This window comes from Trichoderma camerunense, assembly GCF_050948025.1.
Source record: "Trichoderma camerunense strain CBS 138272 chromosome Unknown V8C40scaffold_36, whole genome shotgun sequence".
Lineage (NCBI taxonomy): Eukaryota > Fungi > Ascomycota > Sordariomycetes > Hypocreales > Hypocreaceae > Trichoderma > Trichoderma camerunense.
The window spans coordinates 14,182-34,054 of NW_028145334.1; the positions used below are offsets into that span (position 1 = coordinate 14,182).

Genomic DNA, 19,873 nt, shown 5'->3' on the forward strand with positions numbered 1-19,873 from the left:
ACGCAGCCCGCTAAAGTAGCTTTTGCCAGGGTAGCTCGGGGATCTCGGTACCTGTTTGTAGCAGGTTGGTACCGGACTGGTAGTGCTGTACTGATAACGATAAGGAATTGATTCAACTGTTATTTCTCGAGCCCATCGTCATCCGTCATTTTTGCAGGCCATACATAATCCTACTTACCAGACGATACGATACGATACCCCTTTGCATAGAAACCATTGTGATTTCGGCTGCATATTCTATTCAATTCCTTCTCTTGTCTTTCATCTTTCTTCCTTCAAATCAGCTGTTCTTAAGCCATGGGAAAAGGCACCGACAAGCTCTATGTAAGTTGCTGTTCAACTCCCCATCTCTCTGCTCTACGCGATGCGCCCTCAACTCAACTAACATATTCACTCTCCCCCAGATCACTCATTCCGAATGGTCCTCTTCGGACGCCTACTCCGCCAGCGTAGGAGCCGGCGCCCGCTCCGCACAAAACATCCCCTTCCGCAAACTCCCCTTTAACTTCTGCGCCGCGAGCCTCCAGCCCTTCAAGAACCCCGTCTGCACCCCCGACGGCACCGTCTTCGACGTCGAAGTCATCAGCGCCTGGCTCGAGAAGCACCCGAACCAGAACCCCGTCAATGCCGAGCCCCTGCAGAAGAAGGACCTGATCCGCCTCAACTTTGCCAGGAATGCAGAGGCGGACTCGCTCGGCGCTGGCCTGAGCGACGGCAAAGGCGATCTGATCGATCCCGTTACGTATAAGGTCTTCACCGACAACACGCACATCGTCGCCATTCGACATGGCAATTATGCCAATGTCTTTGCCTGGGATACTGTCGAGCGCATGAACATCAAGGCCAAGTCGTGGCTGGATTTGGTCGACGATCAGCCCTTTACGCGCGCCGACATCATCACCCTTCAAGACCCCCAGAACATGGCGAGCCGGAATCTCGATCAATTCAAATACCTACAAGATGGCGAACAGGCGCAATTGACAAGGGAGCAGCAAGAGGAGCGCAAGGCCGGATACATCAACGCCGGAGCACTGGGTAGCATGGGCGACAAAGTTCTCAAGGCCAAGGCCGCGGTAGAAAAGGCGCGCAAGGCGAGAGAAGCCGGCGGCGACGTCAACAAAAGCTCAGGCGCGCTAGAAAAATCGAGGCAGTCGGGCTCTGCCGCTGCTGTCCGGCAACCCATGATACAGGACCGAAAGGTTGCTGCAAACGCCGCAGCATACACTACTGGCAAGGCCGCCGCCAGCTTCACCAGCACTGGCTTGACGCCCGAAACGAGCGGAGAAAGAGCGCTGCTAACGGACGAAGAGTTTATGCTCAAGCCGAAGCGCGTCAAGACCAAGGGCTATGCCAGGATAGAGACCAACCTGGGCAACCTCACCATCGAGCTGCAAACCGAGACGGCGCCCAAGGCGGTATGGAACTTTATCAGGCTTGCTCAAACGGGCTACTACAAAGGCGTGGCATTTCATCGAAACATTCCCAATTTTATGATCCAAGGTGGTGATCCTACGGGCACAGGCAAGGGGGGCACGAGTATCTGGGGCAAGAATTTTAACGACGAGTTTGATGGCCCTCTAACACATGACGCACGAGGCACCGGTAAGTTCCAACACTTCCATTTACTCCTCCAATTAGACTAATAAACAAAAAAACAGTCTCCATGGCCAACAAGGGCAAAAACACAAACTCGAGCCAATTCTTCATCACCTACAAACCAACCCCCCACCTAGACCGCAAACACACAATCTTCGGCCGCGTAGAATCCGGCCTCGACGTCCTCGCCAAGATGGAAGACGTCCCCACTGACGGCTCCAACCGCCCCCTCAACAAAATCGTCATCAAGGACATCGTCGTCTTCGTAGACCCCTTTGAAGAATTCCAGGCCCAGAAGAAGGAGAAAGAGCGCCTCGACAAGCAGCAAGAGGAGATTCGCCTTCAGGGCGGTACAGAGGACGACAAGACGACGTGGACGGGCAAACGACTTCGCGGCGACGGCACGTTTGCCAAGCCCGATGCGAAGCAGAGCATCGGCAAGTATCTGGACGCGAGCGCAATGGATCAAGGAGGGTCAAGTAGTAGTAAAAGAGGAGGCGCCGGCGATGCAGACGACGTGGATACGTGGGAGACACAGCCGCGCAAGAAGATGAAAGCAGGCGGATTTGGAAACTTTGATAGTTGGTAAAAAAAGAAGGGGGAAATGACATTCAACTGCTACAGCGACAGCGAGATTTTGTCTATCTAGTAGAATAAATGATAATGTAATACAACTGTGACTATATGAAAAAACGCTGCCGATATGAGAGAGATAAATTGAAAGAAAGAAGTCATAGCTAAATGGCTGCTGTAAAGAAAATAGAAAGAAGAAAAGAATGGTTCAAAGGCATCATATCCATCGCTCAAAAACAAGTTGGAAAAGAAAGGGGGAAAGATAGTCCAAATGATGGGCCACAGGTCAGCATTCTTCATACCCAAAAAAAAGAAAATGAAAAGAGAGAAGATGAAAGTAGCCAAGTATATCCAACGAAGTCATAGTCCAAAGTGGTCAAAGAAGAAGTGTAAAAGAAGGGAAAAGGACTTTTCTATACCACCAGTGGCAAAGCGTCATCAGGCAATGACGGCAAACGGGTTGTAGGAATGCTGGCCCAAGTCAACGACTCGACCTTGTTTTGCATCATGCCAGCCACAACTCGGGCCTGCTCCAAGCCCGTCTCGCGATAGATGGACATGAGTCTATCGACAATGTAGGCGCTCGTCTCATGGGTGCAAGATGACGACAGGCCGAGCGTGTACAGCGGCCAGATGATGGTGTTACTCGCCGTAGCCAGCGTCAAGAACCTCTCCGAGTCGCAGCCTCGACCATTGTCCAACTCGGACTGTGTTGGGTCGAGCAGCGTCGGGCGCGTGGCTACGCTCTCCCGTGGCCAGGCGGGAACAGGAGATTTGCTCTCGTCTCGATCAGAGGCGGGTGGCAAGAGCGACGGGGTCGCCAGAATGGTCGACGACTGGTTCTGAGCGGTAACGGTAGGCTGAGCCTCCTTGGTCTTGGTGTACTTTACGTCGCGGGAGCTCACGATGCCAAAGTGCTGGGGCACGCTCCCAACGACAGCCTCACCGAGCATGCGCAGCATTCTCATGGCCTTGACCAACAGCATCTGGTGGTGCACAGGAAGAGTGGTGGGATCCTCGACACTGTGGCACAACTGCTCCAGGATCGTCTCCTGAACGAGCATCCTCATGGTCCGCACAGCGTTCCAAGCCGTAGCCTGAGTGAGCCCGGGATAGACATGGCACGTACGGCCCATGATGGCCGGGTTGGATCTGGTCAGCCTGACGTTCTGATAGCGCCAAGACGGCGGCAGTCCATTGATGAGCTTTTCAAAGTCTTCTTCAATCTCAACAAGACTGCCAACGATTTCGTCCACACCGGTGATTCGTCGGTGCTTGATGTCGTGTCGGATCTGAAGGGCCCTGTATAAGGGATCAATGACACGCCATGCCGGCCGCTTGCTGTCTGCCACATGGCTCAGCTCGTTACGCAGGTCCACAATGGACTTTGGCATGGGCAGGCCGCTCTGGATGCAGCTGATAAGGACGGAATGACATAGCATGAGGAACATTCTGACACCGGCCTTTGTTCGAAACTGTGCTTGGCCTCTCATAGTAGCAAGAGTGGCGGCGCCGTTAATGTGTTCCTGCCAAGCGTGCAACGTCTGCGGCGTGTGCCCAGAGATGAACTCGTATGTGCCGAGAATGAGGACGCCCAGCATTGTGCTGTCCTCAACAGCTTCACCCGGGTTCCGGAGAGCTGCGTTGGCCAGCTGGAGAGCGGCACCATAGCTCTGCTGAGCACGCGTCATTGTCTCGCGATCGCCTGTGATTTTGGACAGGCCAACCAGGCCGACGGCCGTCATGCCAGCGGATATGAGAGCATCTGCCCTCTTGATTGGGGGTGCGTCTGGGCCCCTCACGCGGTTCATGCTGGGTGGCTTCCAGATATCGTAGATGAAGTCGTAGTTTTGATAGCAGCCATGGTCGGTGGCGACATAGCGCGAGAAAAAGAAGGCAGTGCCGCGCTCCTGGAGAGAAATGGACGGCGCATAAGGGATATGTACCAGCATGTCGTCATCGTCGTCATATTCGAAGCTATCATCGCCATTGTCGTCGTCGTCGTCACCATGGCCGCGACGGACGATGCGTTCGTACTCGTAGGGATACGAGTTGGTCTGCCACGAGTCGTAGTCGTCGTAGCCGTCGCCATGGTCACCGGAGCCGGCCAGCAGCACCGACAGAAGAGGCCCGTTCTTGGGACGAGACTTGAAGGGGCTCAGAACCTTTGAGGGCCGCGGGCTGTCGCGCAAAACCAGGACGCCCGCCGACGGAGATGGTGGTGGCGGTCCTAGAGGTAGAGGCGCCGCGTCTAGCTTCGGAGCGGCCCGGACGCCATGTTTCAGCTTCTTGATGCGCGGCTTCGCGGTGGTTGCCTTTTTAATCACATGGTTGCTCTCGTCGCGAAACATGAGATCGACGATGTTGCGATAGCCGGGGCATTCAATCTGGCGCTTGGTGCATTGGCCGCAGCCGGGGTCTTTCTGATCGCACTACAGGTGGGAGGAAGAGAAGAAGCGTAAGTAATCATACGGAAACGCCACACTGGATTGCATGATGAAGATGAAGCTTCAAGGGGTGAGGCTCCCAGGGTCAAGAAACAGAGGAGAGGAACAGAGGCTGTAGCCAAGGCAAACCTACTCGGATCTTGCGCTCTCGGCAGTTGGAGCAGCCCTTGGAGGGCTTGCCGCAGTAGACCATGATGTCGATGCTGCTGAATCAGTTGTCTCTCTCGCTGATGCTCTCTCTCGATCTCTTTCACTTTCGTGCTCTTGTCTTTTCTTCTTCTCTCAAGTCTCTTGGTGTGTTGTCACTTGCTCGCCCTACTCTGTTCTGTTCTGTTGGTGGAGCAGCAGTCAAAAGTCAAAAGGCCTTCAGTCGCGATGCCACCGCGACGGTCCAAGATAAAATGCCTCCGGGATTCCGTCGCTTGGCTGGTGCTGTTCCATACACTCTCAGCCCCTCCTCTCTCTCTCTTTCTCTCTCGTCTCTGCCTCTTCTCTCTCTCACAATCTGTCGCGCGCCTTTTTTGCTGGCGCCAAGGGGCCCAAAGCCAGGAAGCTTCACGTCCTGCCTGTGTCACCCGCTGCAGCTCGTCAGCCGTTGTGCTAGTGCTCGCAATGCTAATGCTCGTACCAAGTCGAATTTGGTTGCTTTAGCTTGCGGTTACGAGAAGGTGGAGATTGTGCTTGGCCCAGGAAATTGTCTAGCCGGTAACCTTGAACTTATATGGGATGGATGTTGCTGCACAGTAATCAATCAATCAATCAATCAACGAGCCGGCGAACTTGGTTTGGTGGGGGGCGGGATGGGGAAGTGCTGGAGCAGTGCTTAGGCAGGTACTAGCCCGGACGCCCAGAAGCCACAGGCGGGATGCGGTACCCCGTTAGCAAAACAGCAATGGATGGGATGTCTATTACCAAGCAAAACAATCCTTCACAAACAAACACCAGACAGGCTTTGGGCTAACAACACATACAGCATGTAAATGTGCAACGCAATGTGAGGGGGGAAAAGGGCAGTGTACAGTACAAGACAGTCGTGTCACTGTTGGGAATACAGCAGTATCTGGAACAAAGCTCAAGCGTCCACGTAGCATCAGATGCAAATGCAATACAACATCGCTGAGAGCCCCTCGCGTTGTGCTACGGCCAACTAACATGTACTAGGGAGGTGGTTTTCGTTATGCTTCCGGCTTGGCAGGCATCAACCAATCTATTGCTGCTTACTCCGATCCAGTCCGTTTTGACAGGGCATGCTACAGCACGGGAATGTCACCGGCATGTCAATCAACCTGGACAGAGAAACACTTCTACCCACAGGGTGCTGCTGCAGGGTAAAAAACACTCGCAGAAAGGGCATCTGTCTATTGCTAGATTTGACGTTAGAACAACACCAAATCCGCCCAGACACGGAGTCCCCTCTCGATTCTCACCCCCCGGCCCCGGCCCAGTTCGACCGGCCGCCCCCATCTCTCTGTTTCCCCCTGCCATGTCAAAATGTCATCTCAATCGGCATTGTTTAAAACAGCGAGACGGAACGTGGCCCGTGTCCCCAACAAGAGAGAGGGGTGCAACGGTTTGTGGTTGGTGGACCTGGGCTGAATTCCGAGTCCGATAATGCAGTGCCATCCTTGCAACAACGGCGAGGAAGCACGGAAACTGGATTCGAGACCGGGTAATTGGTAAGACGCCTGGAAAATGGAAAAAAAAAAGTTTGCACAGGATACGAGTGAATGCAACAAGTAGTACGAATAAACGGGCAAACGCTTGGTGTGATCCTGGTGGTGTAAGTGAGGGACGAGTAGCACAACCAACGTGTATTGTTGCCTTAATAGCGCATCCCATACCACACATATCATTGCCCAAGTTCATCTATACCCGCAGTAGTCTATTCATAAGAGTTGCTGTTACACAGAAATGGTACAACCTAGACAGATACGAACAAATCATCACACCTTACAATTCAACATGAAGCTTACCTATCTTGTGGCAACATACATGCCGTCTTAAGGAGAATCCGCTCTCCGGCTTACTCACCACATCTCCTCTTTTGTTGCCGTCTTTTTTTCAGCTCCTGTCAGAAGGATCCCGCTAAGGATGCTATAATTAACAACAACAACCAAATCCACCACGGCTTGCCATGATCGCCAACAACCTTCTTTTTCCAGAAGGACTAGAAACGGTGAGCTAATTCAGCGGGGCCGTGTTATGCAAAGCTTTTTCAAATGCTATAAATAAACATTCACGTTGCTGATGTCGTCTCGATGTATGTAAAGTGTCATAAGAGTTGTCGTGAGAATTGACGTGTGAATTGTCTAGGCTGTAAGCTCAAGAAACAAAGAACTAGAATAGACTATAGCGAATTCATGCATACAATCAAAAGAAATCATCAAACTCAAACATACAATAAAAAGAAATCATATACTCAAACATATAACCAAAGAAATCATGTACCCCAATCCCATATATACAAGTCTCACCTCCATAAACCAAGTCCAAAACAAAACAATATATACAGTATCATCACCAACCCTCTATCAAACCTCCCCTCAAAGAGGCCCCCCAACTCCAATCGTCAACACCTTCGGATCCCCATCATTCAAAAACCCGCTCTGGTCCGTCCCCCCCGTGGCTACAACATCATCATACGGAAACGCATACCCCCTCCCCCCAACACTCACCTCGTGACAAATCCTCGCATAGTGGTTCGTCACAGCCTCCTTATAATACATGCTCACATCTTCCCCCTCCGGATGCGGCACCGCGTCCAGCAACGTGCTCCTGTTCAGCGCCGCCGCCAGCCGCGCCCCAACATTCAGCTGCTTGTCCGACACGTCCGCCCCGTGCGCAAACGGTCCGGAGTCGCACGAGAAGATGTCTCCCTCCGAGGGCTTCGCAAAGCTGCCTCCGCCGCCGGAGAAGTTGAGCGTCTGGCCTGAAGCATCGACTCGACCCACGGCGTTGCCCCAGTCGGCGAATTGCATGTTGACGACGAGGTCCATCGACTGGTACTTCTTCCACACGGCGTCCACGTATGGGCGATAGTACCCGTCAAACAAGCCCTGAAACATGACCCTCCCCGAGTTGGGACTCAAAGCACGCAAGTTCTGCCCACTGCCCCCAGCCTGAGTCACAACAAGTCGATCCCATCCCGCCTTATCAACACCCGCCTGCGCCTTCAACTTGCCACAAATCTCATCCAGCGCTCCCGCCGGCATCCCCTCCACACTCGTCACCTTGCCCGCCCCATTCTCCAACCTCAAACTCACCGGCACGCTAAAGAAATCAACATACGACACATTGACATACAGCTCAGCCTCATTCAACGTAAACTCCGCAAACGCCCATCTAATATTATAATTCGGGTCCGCCGGATTCGTCGCCGACGGCTCCACCACCGCCGGGCCCGGGTTGACAAGAAACGTCAGCGGCGACTCCTGGCTGAACCAGACCCGCGCCCCGTCCAGCCTCGGCACCGTCAGCGTGCGGCTCCGGCCCGGCCCGCCAATGGCCACGGCGCAGTCCTTTGCGAGAGGCTGCAAGGTAGACGACGGCGAAGTTGGGAAGTAAGGAGTCGTGCCGTCGGCGCTGAGGAAGAAGAGGCCCTGGGCTGCGCGGCCGGTGACGTAGGCGTAGAGCTGCGAGGCATTCGAGTTGTTTTTGACCACGACGCTGAGAGTAGTTGGCGTCATGATTGCAGTTGGAAGTGAAAATTGGTGTGAGTAGCAACAGAAGTAACAGTAACAGTAGTATTTATTAAACCTCCATCAAAGTCATGGAAATTGTGTTATACAAGTCATGTCAAACTTCTAGAACCAAAATGCTTCGACTATATATATATATAGTACATGTACCCAGACAGACGATTTCATGTAAATCATCTCCACAGTCAGCTGGGCAGGCTTCAGCCCGCGCCACGATTCATGCCATCCACCATCTCACATTTCATCTACGAATCAAAACTCATATTTGCCCATCTCACATATACCGTCTCATAATGCATCACATTTTTTTAACGTTGAGCATTCCAGTCAGTAAGTTATAATCCCAAATCCGAAGCAGTCGCAATCCCCCATGATTAAAGTTAACAACCTTCTTACTGTCATTCAGCTGTCTTGGCTGCTACCCACCTGCTGTGCATAATCACATGCCCAACACTGCTGAAAAGGTAAAACCGCCTCACCTCCCCAAAGAAGCAAGATTCAAACAGCAAAGCGAAACATCAGATCCAGCTGCTCGGTGTCTTGTGGATCCATGACGGCATCGTGCATCTGACCAACATCAGCCAGCGCCTCACTTAGCAAAACCAAGCTGCTGAATTACGTTGTCATAGTGTAAACTCATCAGTGAAAAATGAAAATAAAAGTCATCATCATTCAACAGAGACACCCAACTCCTGTAAAGCTGGCCATGTAGTGTCTCGGTGATTAAGCTCAGCTATCCATTATGATATACAACCAAAAGTACTGTTTTCCTTCCATGTAAAAACTCCAACTCCATTCTCCCATAGCACACACAACATTGAAGTCATAGACTCATCATTGCATTCCATTCATTCCATCCACGTTACAAGAACCCATCCAGAAGAATCCTTCACAAGCAAGTCATCATCAACACCAGCAATATCGCACTCGTCACCATCGCCTGATTCGCCTCCATGCTGCCCAGACAAGTCGCGCCGCTCTCATCATTTCCGCCGCCGCTTGGCCGGTTCGGATCACTCGTATTGAAAAAGGTGCCTCCTGTTCTGGCGTTTGCTGCCGTCACGTCAGCAACCGTACACACTCTGTCACTGCTGCTATCGTCTGAACTGTCGCTGCGCGCCTTTCGGCAGCTCTCGGCCCAGCTGGATTGAACATTCGAGTCTGACGAGTTAAAATAGGCCTTGACATAGCTCACAGTGAGAACAGCATCCTCTTCGGGAGGGCCTCCAGACCACAGGGGATTTCCATTGCTCCAATGCTGGAGAATGATGTGGCCTGGACCAGATGGCACCGAGGTTCCGTTCATCTCGGCCAGCAGCTGGCTGTCGGCATAAAACAAGACGCGATTGGGTAGGTAGTCGAAGCGATACTCGTGGAATCCAGCCGTAGGATCAAACGTGAGGTTGACCACCTTGAAGGTGCCCGTCTTGGACGCATCATAGCCCGCCTTCCGCGATGCTTCCGACTGGATCACGAGGTTGGCGGGATAAATCTTCTTCACGGGGTCAAACTCTCGCGACAGAAACTCCATGTCAATCTCCTGGGTGTCATTGAAGTACTGCGAAACACAATCAGCATATGAGATATCAACACAACAACGAAGCAGAACAATCACATACCCAGAAAAAGGCCGCACAGGTGCCATTGACGGCCGTCAGCTTCATGCCCGCGCGATACGAGCCGTAATGCAAATCCTTCCTCGCCGAGTCCAGCTCTGCCACCGGAATAGCCTCATCCCAAACAGTGCTGCCCACCACCAGCCCAACCCCATCACCACCATTCGAGTTGTTCGATCCATCACTCTCCGTGGCATCAGTATCGTCACCATCACGAGCAGTCGTGTAAACATTGTCCACACCAAACGACTTGCCATACTCGCCTCTCCCAGCCCTCGCCGAAACGTTGTACTGCTGCCTCTTCCACGTGCCGTCCCGCGTAATGTCTCGCATCGCAAAGAACTTGCTCTCCATCATGTTGGTAAAGAACAGTTGACCGTCTCCATCTACAGTTCCGTTCCGTGTCTGGTTCTTTCCAGAGCTCTGTGTGAGAAAGCCGCACTCACAGTCCGCTGCCACCAGGCCCGACATGAGCACCACCACCAGGGCCAACAACAAACCCAATCCCCGAGCAGTAGCCATGGAAGCAAAGCCGTCTTTTTGGGTGGAAGTTGTGGTATATAACCAGAGAAAAGCAAAGCAAAATGTTTATTGGTGAGCAAAATGAAGAAGAAGAAAAATATGATTAGAAGCACAAGAGGATAGAGAAGACAAGAGATAGAAGCCGATGAACAAGGCAACCAGCCCAAGCCACAGAAACACCAAGACCGCGAGCAGACAATGAAGAAGGTAATGAGCATGCGCTCGCCACATTCTCAACTGCTTGCCACGTCTTCTTGGAAGCAGCTGCGCGACATGCAAGTACACAATGCGGTGCAAAGGCCAGGCACGACGCAAAAATAAAATAAAAAAAACGGGAAAATGAGGGAAATCGAGACGCCCTGCTTTGTCTGTACTTCCTGCGCTTCCAAGTTACACACGGTCCTACCCTGGGCTCGCGCGTCGTCTCCTCTCCCTTGCATCTTCCGTTCTTCTGTCACAACCACCAACTTTCACATGTATGTATCGGGGAAACCAAGGCCCGTGCCGTCTGCTTGTTCTTGGCTTCAATGTCCTCTGCCGCTCATTCGATGCTTGTATGTACTTACTTACCCTGCATGTAATATAAGTCAGTTGGGCATCTTCACGTATCAGGCATCACCACTTGACAGCCTATCAAACCATCATCTCCAAAGGCTCAGCCTTCCCCATTTGGCCATTCCCAGAATAACGTCGGTAGAAAGAGGGAGGACAGCAAGACTCAGGTACCACCACTCCAACTGCCCTTCTGACCTCCCCCAGCTTCTCCTCATCGGATGACACCAGAGCACGTCGTACATACAGGTTTGACAAGAACGTGGTAAACGGTTGGCCGGCCACAAAAAGTAAAAAGTAATTAAACCATGGGCCGCTTCCGAGGAGCCAAGCATTTGATTACCTTAGTTACTCTACCTATTATATCACGACTCTAGTGCAGTCACCTGGCATTAATAGGCGTGTACTTGGGACATGATTACGGTAGAGTCACGGACATGTACACACACTTGGCACCCTACGTGGCATCATTGGTTTGACAGAGACACAATTATTCGAATTGTAGTACTAGAATATCTATACACACCGAAGTAGCGGGACTGGCTCTCGTCCATAAGCACTCGCACACACACACGACATGTCGTGAGGGTGCGAGTGCTGTCATTCCGTAAGCATCCCTTCGTAGCATAACCAAGACGAAAAAAGACAAGACACAGCACACAAACAAACGTTGACAAGAGGAGAGAGCACACAGTTCAAAAGGAAAGAAAAAGGAGGAGAGAAGAAGAAGAAAGGTTCAATGAAGAATAGCAATCTGTATATCGAACAAGGTATCTGAGAATTTGGAAATTGCCAATGGTAAATCAGACTGCAATGCCAGCGAAAAGTGACAGCAAACAAGCAGAAGCGCGAAGAGAGAAAGTAGGAAAAAACAACCGCTGCAAAGATAAAGATGAAAGGAAAAGAAAAAAAATTACCAAGGTAAGAGAAAAAGGGGGCAACAAGGGCCATTAGAAACAAAAAAAGGGAAATGCGAAAAAGGCGGCATCACCATCATGGACCAGCCAATCAACCTGCCCTCGCAGTTCATTAGCTTGCGCTGCCGCGGTGTCGAGATCCAAATATTCCTTTCTCGGAGCCCCGAAATCATGCGAAACGTCCAATCCTTTATCCCGCCAGTATTTCCCTGCTTTCGCCGCCTCTCCAGAATTAGCCCCCCCGTGATCCTTTCGATCGACCCATGCAAAACAAAAACAATCAAATCAAAGCCAATAATTAAGAGCAGTAACAGAACACATACTAGGACACACGATCACCTGCCCTGTCTCAGGAGCCGTCAAGGAAATGACATGAGAAACCGAGAGAAAAGAAAAAAAAAAGAAAACAAGGAAATAATTCAAACAGCACATTCCCAGCATTAGCCTTACTCCGTTCCGGACCGCACGCGCCACAATGTTGAAAATTGACAAGCCAGAAAAGATAAGTTGAAGGAGAAAAAAGGAAAGGAAAGAAGAAAAAGAGGAAATGAGCCATAAAATCGAGTTTTGCGTTAAGAAAGTCCGGCGCGTGTTTTCGCGCTCCCCTGATAAAGATGAACAGAGAGAAGAGAAAAAGAAAAGCAGTCGTTTCGTCATCGCATATGTATTTAGTACACGCTGTCCTCGTCCGCTCCCTGCGAGGTCATCGAGGGAGTCGATACATTAGAGGAAGCTTCGTCGCCGACATAGCCGACAAGGGCTTCTGAATGCAGTTTGAATGATTCGCCCATGAGGCGGGTAATTCCCCACACAACAACTTCGTCCAACATGGAGCCCCAGAGACGTGCAACCACGGAGCTCAAGTTGGCAATAATGCTCTCGTCAAAGTCCTTGACAAAGAGCTGTCGGACCTTGTAGTACATGGCCACCTCCTCGGGCGTTGCTGGCTCTTCGTCGTGTTCCAGGCGATACAGCCACAGCGTGAGGATGATCATCAGGTCCAGGCCGCACAGGGGGTGCTCGACGCTCCAGTTGGTCGACGAGGTGCGCGCCACCCAGCGGACGCCCTGGACCACGGCCGTCTCCAGGCAGTTGTAGCACTCTTCAATCACCTTGATCATCTCGCTGGAGCGTTTGACGCGGTCCCGAGCATGAGACATGGCGGCAGCGACCTCGTACGGCTCGTGGTATCGCAGGGCCTCTTGCACGGTCTTCAGGTCAACCTCGAGGCGAGCGCGGGCGTTACGGTACATGGCGCGGGCATTGAAGATGAGGGGGTGACCTTTGTGGGGAGCGCTAAGGGGCACCACGACAGATTCCGGTTCGCACAGGTCCAACGACTTCTCCCACGTCTCCAGGGCGAGTCTAAGCTTGTACTCGGTCACGACGTCCTGCAAGGCCTCTGGGCTACGTTTGTGGTACCATACTTCGAGGAACAAGGCATTGATCATAACACGGGTGGAAAAGGCGCTGTACTTGATCGCTTCACCCTGGAAGAGATTGTCATGAGCTTCCATGAAGATGGCGGCGGGCGACTTCTCGAGCTGCTCGGCCCATGCAGCCTCGTCGGCAACCTGCATGTTCCACAGGGCCTCCGTTGAAGGGAGCTGCAGGTCCTCAAACTCGTTGAAGCCGATGGCGGGGGTGTGGTTAAACGTCAGGGTCAGCAAGCCAAAGAAGATGTAGACCGCATAGTACGTGCGGCGGCAGCCCTCGTCCTCAACCCACTCTGCGCGAGTAGGCTTGGACGAGCCACGGGCCTCCTGGCGAAGCTTGAGCTCGTAACGGTTTCCAGCCACCATGTTGGCGAGGAGACTCTTGATGGAGCATGCCCACTCCAAGCCCTTGGGGTCGCCGCTCCAGCTGGCAAAGATCATGTTGAGGAGAGAGCTCTGCATGGTCCACAGGGGACACTTGCGAGAGCTAAAGTTCTCCTTGTTCTGGAGGAACTGGTTGACGAGAACCTTGGACCCGATGTGGAGCATATAGGCCTGGTCCTGATCAAAGGCATAGAGAGCGCCAATGCTGAGGACGGCCAAGAGCAGCGGGGGCGACACCTGAGACGGGGTGAAGGAAGCAGGGTGCAGGAAGGGCAGATGGTGGTGGAACAGCCCAAAGTAGGTGGCCAGGTAGCGGTTCAGAGAGCCCAGGCCGGGGAGACGAAAGCTCTCGGGAATGGCATGCTCCCGGTCGGTGCTGCGGATGTTGTCCAGAATCATGTTTCGCTCATCATCGCCAGAAACCTGAGGAGCTCTGAAACCAGCCTGCTGCGAGTCTACCGCGGAGGGAGACTGAGGGGCTGGGATCTCGGGGCCAGAGGCGGGGAGCGAATTGATCATGGACTGAAGCGCTGGCACAAGACCATTGCAGTTTCGGCCGCTAAAGGGAGGCAACTGGCCGTGCGACAGTCTGTTTGCACCGGCAAAGGGTTGCGACGACTCGAAAGAGCCCGAGGCGCTCGAGGTGATGGAGTGAGGCTTGGGCTCGGCCATGAAGTTGTCCCACTGGACTTGCGGGAGGGCGATGGCACCAGATGGGTATGTGACGGCAGGCTCCATGACGGTGGAGCTTCGTGGGGAGAAGGCCATGGATGCGCCGTCTTCGTAAGATCCATCGTCTCCACGCATGGCAGCGGTGGCCTTGTGATGCAGGTCGGCGACGAGCATGGCGGCGGCCTCGACATCGAAAATGCCGTCGCCGCCAGCTTCCATCTGCTCCAGGGTGGATGTGTCCAGGGCGATTGAGGATTTGGAGGGGCCGCCGATGGCTCGAGTCTTGGGTCCAGCACGACGCTTGCCGTCGCTGTGAAGGGGGACGCCGCCATCTTTGGCGTGGACTGTGCGATCATGTCGGAGCAAAAGGTCGCGACGAACAAAGGTACTTCGGCACTTCATGCACTTAAAGGGACGCTCCTTGGTATCTAAGAAGAAGGGAGTTAGCAGAGTTGGCATGATGGAGAGCGAAGAATGCTCAAGGCAATTTTTTCTTTCTTCTTCGAGGGAGAATTTTTTTCTGGGAAACATACGTGATCGCTCGTGACGGCTTCGATGCTCGCTTCGGCTGAAGGCTCTGTTGCAGAACTGGCATTTGTATTTGCGTTCTGGTGCGAGAGACGCCTTCCGCGAGGACGGGGTCGAGGCCGCTGGAGGCGGGAGAACTGCGACGCTGGCGCCAGGCATTTTGGGCAAAGTCGCGTGCTGTGGTTTGATGGGGGATGAAGATGGCGATGTGTGTGTTTTGCGCTGACGCGACGCTCGGCTCTGCCGGCTGGGGCGGACGCTACGATGGTTGAATATCGTACTCGTGCTCTGGTGGTGATGCGAATTCTCTCGCTCTCGCTCTCGACTCCTAGCTCCTCGCTCGCACGCGCGCCCGTGGGGTTTAAAGTGTGACTGCGGTGGCCTCGATGTTGATGCTGCTCATTGGAAAATACGGTATTCTGGTCATGGAAAGATGATAGATGTGGGTTGGTGAGGACAGAGGCTTCTAGAGGCCTCGACGGATAGAATGTCGGGGATCGGACAGAGAATGGCGATGCTGCTGGAGCTGGTGTAGTTTGTCGTTGGGGGCAACGAAGATGGTGGCAGACGAAGAGGGGAGAGGCGGGTTAAGAGGGCGAGGGCAGTAAATGAAGGAAAGACGGCGAGAGGGGGGAGGGGAAAGATTTCAATTCGGGGGACGCGGACAGCAAGCCACTGGGGGGGTAAGAATTTTGGGAGGGGTGGGTGCGCAGAAGGAGGGGGGAAACAGCACAGAGGGCAGAGGGCACTGGAGAATACCTGGAAAAAAAAAAAGTCTGGTCGAGTCGGGGCGGGAAAAAGAGGGATGGAGGGGGAGGGGGAGGCTGTCCATGGTGCGAAAATGCGCTGTGCTGTGCTGTGCTGTGCTGTGCCCACTGGAGCGCGGGTACCTGGCTGGAAGTTGCTGTGCTGTGCATGTAGCGGTACGAGACGTAAGTACAGTGCGGTACAGCGCGGTACGGCCAGCAGACGGGGCGTCGGAGGGGGCTCTTGTACCGCGACCTCGCAGGCCCAGCGACGTGCCAGACGCGGCAGCCAAGTACCGGTGCAGGCGCAGCAGGTATCTCTGCGGCCATCGTCCGCGGCGGCGGTACTCGCAGAGGCATCACGAGCACACCCGGTCAAGCGACGACGATGGAGCCCACCTCTCAAACGCGACACAGCGGCCTGCTGCGCTGGCGACCGACGCTACCAAGTGCCTCCAGCGGGGGTCCCGTCAGCGCAAGAGGGGCGAAGCTCGGCCCCTCCAGCAGCGCGGTTTGGCGGTGCTGCTGTGCTGGACAGTGGGCAGGACACACCAGATGACACCGGCGCTGCAAAGTACGTACATGGAAGTAGGGGGAGGCGCAAGGGGAGGTACCTCTGGGTACTCGCAGCTCAGCGCGGTCCGGGTTCAGGCCAGGTACCGGTACGCACCCAAGCTTGCAAGCCCTGCCCCGCCATTGGCCCGCCGTTGCCTCGCAGCTTGTCGGGGCTCCAGGCTCTGGTTGCCGGAGTCACACGCTTGGCCGCGAGGATTGATAGCTCCAAGCACTAGCACCGAACTGACACCACCAGCTTTGCCGTGCCATTTCGATTTCGCTCTCCGAACCCACACGAGACTTGGAAGAATGAATTGCTTGCGGAGTGCCTGTGACTGCGACATTGCCTAGTCCACCGGGATGCAACTCCATATATTTCCATGGACGCTCTACCCTCTGCTCTGCAAGTATACCGACCATGGCGTTGTATATCTACGTGTCTGGTGTCTCTGCGCCGAACAAGAGGGCCAGCTATCCAACTCGCAAAGTCAGCAAAGATGACCAAGGCCAGATTCCCAGCTCATCTCATCTCATCCCATCATCACCAGTTACACACTCTCGCGCCTCCTTCTTTCGCCCTCGGGATCACCCGTTGCCATCAAATGCGTTGGCGCATCGTCCTTGAACACGTCCCGTCCGATCAGGTCAGCCACGGCCAGCCCAGTCCAGTCCAGTCCAGCCAGGCCAGGTCAGGTCAGCACGCCTCCCGCCTGTTCGGCCCAACTAAAAGGTAAAAAGAAAAAAAGGGAAAAGCAAGAAAGCAAAAGAGTAAAAAGCAAAGAAACAGGGACTCTGCCTTAAAAGCGGCACTGTAAAAACACAGACCCAAATGGCCTCCGTGCGCAAGAGGCAAGAGGGAAAAAAGGAAAAAAATGCCTGAGTCGCGGGACAGCAAGGGAGGAAAACCAGGCACACCCGACGCCATGCCGGCCAACTCTCGTACAGGGTACAAGTGCCTATGGAGGCTCGTACCTCTACTTGACTGCCACTGATCAATCAGTGATCCATCATCTCCAGTGACCGGACCTGCGTCTTCCGCCTATCCGTCCTCTTCACTCCATCCCCCCACCAACTTTTTTTTCTTCGTGCTTTTCATTTCTAGTATTGCCCGTTCATCTCTTTATTGCTTTTTCCTATTAAACTCTTACTTTTGCCATTCGTCGGCTATTTAATCATTCCCCTTTAATACTTCGCGGCTATCAGAATCTATCCGCTGTCTCCTTATTCCCGTCCCTCTTCCACCCCGCGGCCTCTCAGCTTCCATGCAGGGTGGCATCATGTCCCGCGTGTTTTAGCATATTGATCCATTGATCACACGTACAGCCGTGCTGGGGGCTTGATTGATAGGCGCTGCAAGTCTGTTTGTCCTGCTAACATGGATGAATAGCGCGCCGCCTGCAGCCTGTACTCGTACAGTAGAGCCCATGGCCACCCCACCATCGGGTTCTGGCGACAGTCGGTCAGCACAGCTTGCGTCTACATGCTGGCGGCATCAGGAGCCTTGGAGATGATGTGCTGTCCTTTGCTCCGTGCTACATGGTGGCATCACGAGAACAGACACGATCGATATTCCCTGGCCAGCACTGTGTGTTGTTGGTCCTCAGGCCGAGCCGAACGAACCCCCACCTTCTCCCTTCTCCCCCTCCCTTCTGCCATCACTACGGACACCGAAGAGTGTCGAGCAGCCACCGTTGTCAGCATGTGTTTGGTTCGTGGAAAGGGCCAAGAGACGTTGAATGTCGCCGCCGCCGCCAATGCTGCTCCGCTGCAGTAGCATGTGTACGAGTAGGTACTGCACTCACACATGCGCTCGCCAAAGTAAGCTGGATCGGACGTTCTAGGAATCGATCAGTGCCGCCAGGCCTCGCAAAAGGCCCAATATGGCAAGTATCCGCCAAGCCCATTACTACTCTGCGAGGTGGATAAGACACACATGCTACAAGTGCTGGTGCTAGCAATAGCAGTGCCCACTTCCAACGTCTCCCTGGGAGACAGAGACGCCAAAATGCGCCGCCTTGTCTTGGATTACCTTTCAGAATCCAAGTACCGAGCAGAGCTGGAGGGGATATTGTTTGGGCCCTGCTCCTTTCGAGAAATCGAGATGGACGCACGTCCCGGTACCGGTACTCGGACGCCCAAACTGATCAAGATCCGGCGCGCGTCATGATGGAGCGGAAAGAGACAATGAGCACCTGGTCGGTCTCCGCGATCCCGCCTCCATAGCATCGGAGCTGGGTTCTATCACCACAACGAGGCCGGTCTTGCATCTGGCGATCCACACCAACCCACCACGGGCGCCATGTCCGAACTTAGGAGCTGAGAGCGGACTACCGAGCCACCAACTTGGGCGACTCTTGAGAACACGACGGCCTTGGGGAGTAACCAGCTTCCGTCTTAGTAACAATGCATCGCACTGTATTAGCCGTTGCACACCGCTCATTGAGCACAGTCTGGCCAAGGTTATCGTCACTGCCAGCCTCGACGCCATGAAATACACTGACATGCGTATCTTTATCACCTCGTCTTTCTCCATTGGAAAAGCTATACGTGTGTTCGTACGCACATACGTTCATGGCTGTACCTGTATGTGTATGCTGTACCAATGACTCGCGGTCAAGGCGCAAAACAATCGGTGCCATCTGACAAAACACCTTCTAGAAGCGCTCAACTCTTCAAGCATCAATTGATGGATACTGTATCCGTACATACATGCTTGTCAGGCCTGCAAGTATCTGTACCAAGCAAAAGCTACGGGCAGCGTCCATTACAGGGGATACCCTCATGGCTACCCGACAGATACCTCGAATGCAAGTGTGAGGTTGCTGGCGCCAAGTACTGCGCATTCGCTGACGGGCTCGCTGGGTGAGACAATGCGATGCAATCCTGCCTGACAGGTACTGTCCAACAGTCGGTGTCTACTACTCTGGAAAGTACTTTTCCAGTAGTGGAGATGGACGCATTCCCAGATGCCTGCTCTCGCCCACGTACCTGTACACGCTACTCGTGCTAAGGCACATGAATGCATTCTCGTGCATAAAGGAGACAGGGGCAGCGTTGAAACTAGACCCCCTTCTTCCATTCCGTGAGCACTTCTCTCCGTGTTCCGTGCTTGGACCAGGTGCGTGTACGGGAAAATCAACCACTACTCACCAAGAAACCGGGCAGGGGGGCATGCAGATGCGTGCATGCATTGCATGTACCGTTACCTGTACTCGTCGTGCTCGGTTTGTCCATCATCCATGGGATCAAATCAGCCAGACTGGCGGTGATGGGAAAACGAACGTTGTCCAATACATGTCGGACACACTGCAGTAGACCGCCACTCAGCCTTGGTCAAGGTGGAATGTCTTAGTCACGGTGAGAAGTCGTTTCAGGTGCTCGAATGACTGGTGTATACGAGCCCGTCCGTTGGCGCCTCCCAAGCGGCGAAGTTGCTAGTAATGGACACCAAATCTCCCGGCACGAGTATTATTAGAAATCGGGCATCACCACAATGGCCACTGGCTGTCCATACGTATTACTCGTACACGCAGAGCACAGGTAAGCGTGCATTGGCTGTGCAACAGGCCAATTCCACTGAGGCACTTGACTTAGATCTGCGAGTACTGTACGAGCACCTACACCACGCTAC

The 19,873-nt window shown here is 53.6% G+C and overlaps 8 protein-coding genes across 8 annotated transcripts; 4 read left to right on the forward strand and 4 right to left on the reverse strand.

Annotated features, from left to right (window-relative positions):
- Window positions 1–149: 149 nt before the first annotated feature.
- Window positions 150–2,302, forward strand: V8C40DRAFT_259450 (PPIL2 family peptidylprolyl isomerase). Its single transcript, XM_083218973.1, has 3 exons — window positions 150–324; window positions 405–1,602; window positions 1,659–2,302. The coding sequence occupies exons 1-3, from the start codon at window positions 298–300 to the stop codon at window positions 2,183–2,185; spliced, it is 1,752 nt and encodes a 583-aa protein (XP_083067032.1). The 5' UTR covers window positions 150–297; the 3' UTR covers window positions 2,186–2,302.
- On the reverse strand, window positions 1,950–5,349 carry V8C40DRAFT_259451 (Zn(II)2Cys6 transcription factor domain-containing protein). Its single transcript, XM_083218974.1, has 3 exons — window positions 5,245–5,349; window positions 4,750–5,194; window positions 1,950–4,601 (listed from the first exon to the last, which is right to left on the reverse strand). The coding sequence occupies exons 2-3, from the start codon at window positions 4,807–4,809 to the stop codon at window positions 2,583–2,585; spliced, it is 2,079 nt and encodes a 692-aa protein (XP_083067033.1). The 5' UTR covers window positions 4,810–5,194; window positions 5,245–5,349; the 3' UTR covers window positions 1,950–2,582.
- Window positions 5,350–6,897: 1,548 nt separating this feature from the next.
- V8C40DRAFT_259455 (glycoside hydrolase family 64 protein) lies at window positions 6,898–8,406 on the reverse strand. The gene has a single exon (XM_083218975.1). It carries the CDS (start codon window positions 8,300–8,302, stop codon window positions 7,160–7,162), a length of 1,143 nt encoding a protein of 380 aa, XP_083067034.1. The 5' UTR covers window positions 8,303–8,406; the 3' UTR covers window positions 6,898–7,159.
- Window positions 8,407–8,979: 573 nt separating this feature from the next.
- On the reverse strand, window positions 8,980–10,621 carry V8C40DRAFT_154977 (concanavalin A-like lectin/glucanase domain-containing protein). The gene is made up of 2 exons (XM_083211359.1): window positions 9,934–10,621; window positions 8,980–9,872 (listed from the first exon to the last, which is right to left on the reverse strand). The coding sequence occupies exons 1-2, from the start codon at window positions 10,450–10,452 to the stop codon at window positions 9,204–9,206; spliced, it is 1,188 nt and encodes a 395-aa protein (XP_083067035.1). The 5' UTR covers window positions 10,453–10,621; the 3' UTR covers window positions 8,980–9,203.
- A 1,378-nt stretch (window positions 10,622–11,999) lies between these two features.
- On the forward strand, window positions 12,000–12,223 carry V8C40DRAFT_278742 (uncharacterized protein; the record flags this gene model as incomplete). The annotated part of the gene is made up of 2 exons (XM_083221103.1): window positions 12,000–12,122; window positions 12,158–12,223. 2 exons carry the CDS (start codon window positions 12,000–12,002, stop codon window positions 12,221–12,223), a joined length of 189 nt encoding a protein of 62 aa, XP_083067036.1.
- A 254-nt stretch (window positions 12,224–12,477) lies between these two features.
- V8C40DRAFT_154985 (transcription factor domain-containing protein) lies at window positions 12,478–15,314 on the reverse strand. Its single transcript, XM_083211360.1, has 2 exons — window positions 14,947–15,314; window positions 12,478–14,841 (listed from the first exon to the last, which is right to left on the reverse strand). The coding sequence occupies exons 1-2, from the start codon at window positions 15,098–15,100 to the stop codon at window positions 12,590–12,592; spliced, it is 2,406 nt and encodes an 801-aa protein (XP_083067037.1). The 5' UTR covers window positions 15,101–15,314; the 3' UTR covers window positions 12,478–12,589.
- A 457-nt stretch (window positions 15,315–15,771) lies between these two features.
- On the forward strand, window positions 15,772–16,462 carry V8C40DRAFT_278744 (uncharacterized protein; the record flags this gene model as incomplete). The annotated part of the gene is made up of 4 exons (XM_083221104.1): window positions 15,772–15,864; window positions 15,908–16,198; window positions 16,233–16,261; window positions 16,318–16,462. 4 exons carry the CDS (start codon window positions 15,772–15,774, stop codon window positions 16,460–16,462), a joined length of 558 nt encoding a protein of 185 aa, XP_083067038.1.
- On the forward strand, window positions 16,327–17,085 carry V8C40DRAFT_259461 (uncharacterized protein). Its single transcript, XM_083218976.1, has one exon. The coding sequence runs from the start codon at window positions 16,623–16,625 to the stop codon at window positions 16,974–16,976; it is 354 nt and encodes a 117-aa protein (XP_083067039.1). The 5' UTR covers window positions 16,327–16,622; the 3' UTR covers window positions 16,977–17,085.
- Window positions 17,086–19,873: the final 2,788 nt, after the last annotated feature.

What these genes read in the sequence shown, in the direction of transcription:
- V8C40DRAFT_259461 (XM_083218976.1), top strand. Translation starts at nt 16,623, where the DNA reads ATGGACGCTCTACCCTCTGCTCTGCAAGTATACCGACCATGGCGTTGT.
- V8C40DRAFT_259455 (XM_083218975.1), bottom strand. Translation starts at nt 8,302, where the DNA reads ATGACGCCAACTACTCTCAGCGTCGTGGTCAAAAACAACTCGAATGCC.
- V8C40DRAFT_259451 (XM_083218974.1), bottom strand. Translation starts at nt 4,809, where the DNA reads ATGGTCTACTGCGGCAAGCCCTCCAAGGGCTGCTCCAACTGCCGAGAG. An exon ending in GCCGAGAGCGCAAGATCCGA is followed by an intron (nt 4,602 to 4,749) that starts GTAGGTTTGCCT and finishes TCCCACCTGTAG; the next exon opens with TGCGATCAGAAAGACCCCGG.
- V8C40DRAFT_154985 (XM_083211360.1), bottom strand. Translation starts at nt 15,100, where the DNA reads ATGCCTGGCGCCAGCGTCGCAGTTCTCCCGCCTCCAGCGGCCTCGACC. An exon ending in AAGCCGTCACGAGCGATCAC is followed by an intron (nt 14,842 to 14,946) that starts GTATGTTTCCCA and finishes CCTTCTTCTTAG; the next exon opens with ATACCAAGGAGCGTCCCTTT.
- V8C40DRAFT_259450 (XM_083218973.1), top strand. Translation starts at nt 298, where the DNA reads ATGGGAAAAGGCACCGACAAGCTCTAT. An exon ending in AAGGCACCGACAAGCTCTAT is followed by an intron (nt 325 to 404) that starts GTAAGTTGCTGT and finishes ACTCTCCCCCAG; the next exon opens with ATCACTCATTCCGAATGGTC. An exon ending in ACATGACGCACGAGGCACCG is followed by an intron (nt 1,603 to 1,658) that starts GTAAGTTCCAAC and finishes ACAAAAAAACAG; the next exon opens with TCTCCATGGCCAACAAGGGC.
- V8C40DRAFT_154977 (XM_083211359.1), bottom strand. Translation starts at nt 10,452, where the DNA reads ATGGCTACTGCTCGGGGATTGGGTTTGTTGTTGGCCCTGGTGGTGGTG. An exon ending in CCTGTGCGGCCTTTTTCTGG is followed by an intron (nt 9,873 to 9,933) that starts GTATGTGATTGT and finishes TGTGTTTCGCAG; the next exon opens with TACTTCAATGACACCCAGGA.